This window comes from Penaeus monodon, chromosome 21 (assembly GCF_015228065.2).
Source record: "Penaeus monodon isolate SGIC_2016 chromosome 21, NSTDA_Pmon_1, whole genome shotgun sequence".
Lineage (NCBI taxonomy): Eukaryota > Metazoa > Arthropoda > Malacostraca > Decapoda > Penaeidae > Penaeus > Penaeus monodon.
The window spans coordinates 18,844,816-18,845,967 of NC_051406.1; the positions used below are offsets into that span (position 1 = coordinate 18,844,816).

The 1,152-nt window shown below is 45.6% G+C and overlaps 1 protein-coding gene across 1 annotated transcript in view; it reads left to right on the forward strand.

Annotated features, from left to right (window-relative positions):
- LOC119586294 (leukocyte elastase inhibitor A-like) overlaps positions 1 to 1,152 on the forward strand; it is a 4,890-nt gene that overhangs the window by 2,022 nt on the left and 1,716 nt on the right. Inside the window, exons 2-3 of the mRNA XM_037935001.1 lie at positions 436 to 757; positions 975 to 1,113. Of these exons, the coding sequence (XP_037790929.1) occupies positions 438 to 757; positions 975 to 1,113 (459 nt within the window). The 5' untranslated portion in view covers positions 436 to 437. The remainder of the gene's footprint in view (positions 1 to 435; positions 758 to 974; positions 1,114 to 1,152) is intronic.

Below are 1,152 nucleotides of genomic sequence, written 5' to 3' on the forward strand. Positions count from 1 at the left end.
TTTATTTATGGTTTCAAAATGGTTTTGATACTTATGCGAAGAGTAGCGCAATTACTAGCGTAGTAGTGCCTATTATTTGAACACCACATATATCAGGAAAATTACATTAGACCTTCCGTACTGATTCCATATTGCTGTGAAAACGTATTATAACTCGTATACTAATATACACAAAATGACAGAAGATTCTGTAGTTACTTCTCGTTTTATTTATATCTTGTTCGTTATCCTCTTAGAATTAGACAGATTAATTATATGCATTGCGTTAAACAAAATATTTTTTTACGAGATAGAAAAAGAAAAACATTTCTCCCGATGAGTGAAAGTGCTCGGCCTTCTGGGTTGTCGTCGCGTAAACAGGAAACCCCTTCCCTTCCTCTCCCGCTGAGCTGCCCCCACAGACCACTTGTTTTGACGCTGCTCTTCTCCCTCCAGACATGAGGCTCCTGGTAGCTATGGCGGTGACGGCGGCGGTGCTGGGGCTAGTTCGACCCCAGTGCTTTTCGGAGCAGGACGATTTCTCCGTCAAGGTCAACACCGACCTCTCGGGCATCACCGACTTCGGCTTCGAGCTCTACAGGCAGCTGGCGCCCCCGCAGTCCCCCGAGAACTTCTTCTTCTCGCCCTACAGCATCTGGACGGCCTTTACCCTCGCCTACTTCGGCTCCGGGGGGGAGACGGCGGCGCAGCTCCAGAGGGCCTTGAGGGTCGATGATCAAGTCGCCACGCTCAAGCTCTGGCGAGCTCTCGAGGCCATGTAAGAGTCTATATAGTGATTTTATAGAAATTTTTACCTGGCGATCTTTGAGAACGATCAATACTTGACCATAATGAATGAGAGCAAGACGAGTGTATGGTAATTTCACATGTACAAAGTGCCATTGGTCTTTACATTTTGATGGATGGATATGCAGCGTAAAAAATAAATTTGTAAGACATTTTAAGGAAACTGACAATTAACCTCCTCACATCAGGTACAGAACGCGGCAGCAAAACACCACCGCTTACAGCTTTAACATCGCCAACCGCGCCTACATCGATAAGAATCTGCCGATTCGCGACTGCATTACCAACCTCCTTCACTCGGAGGTGGATAGGGTTCAGTTCTCTAAAGTAAGTTTAGATCATGACATAACTGTTTGTTATTCTGCA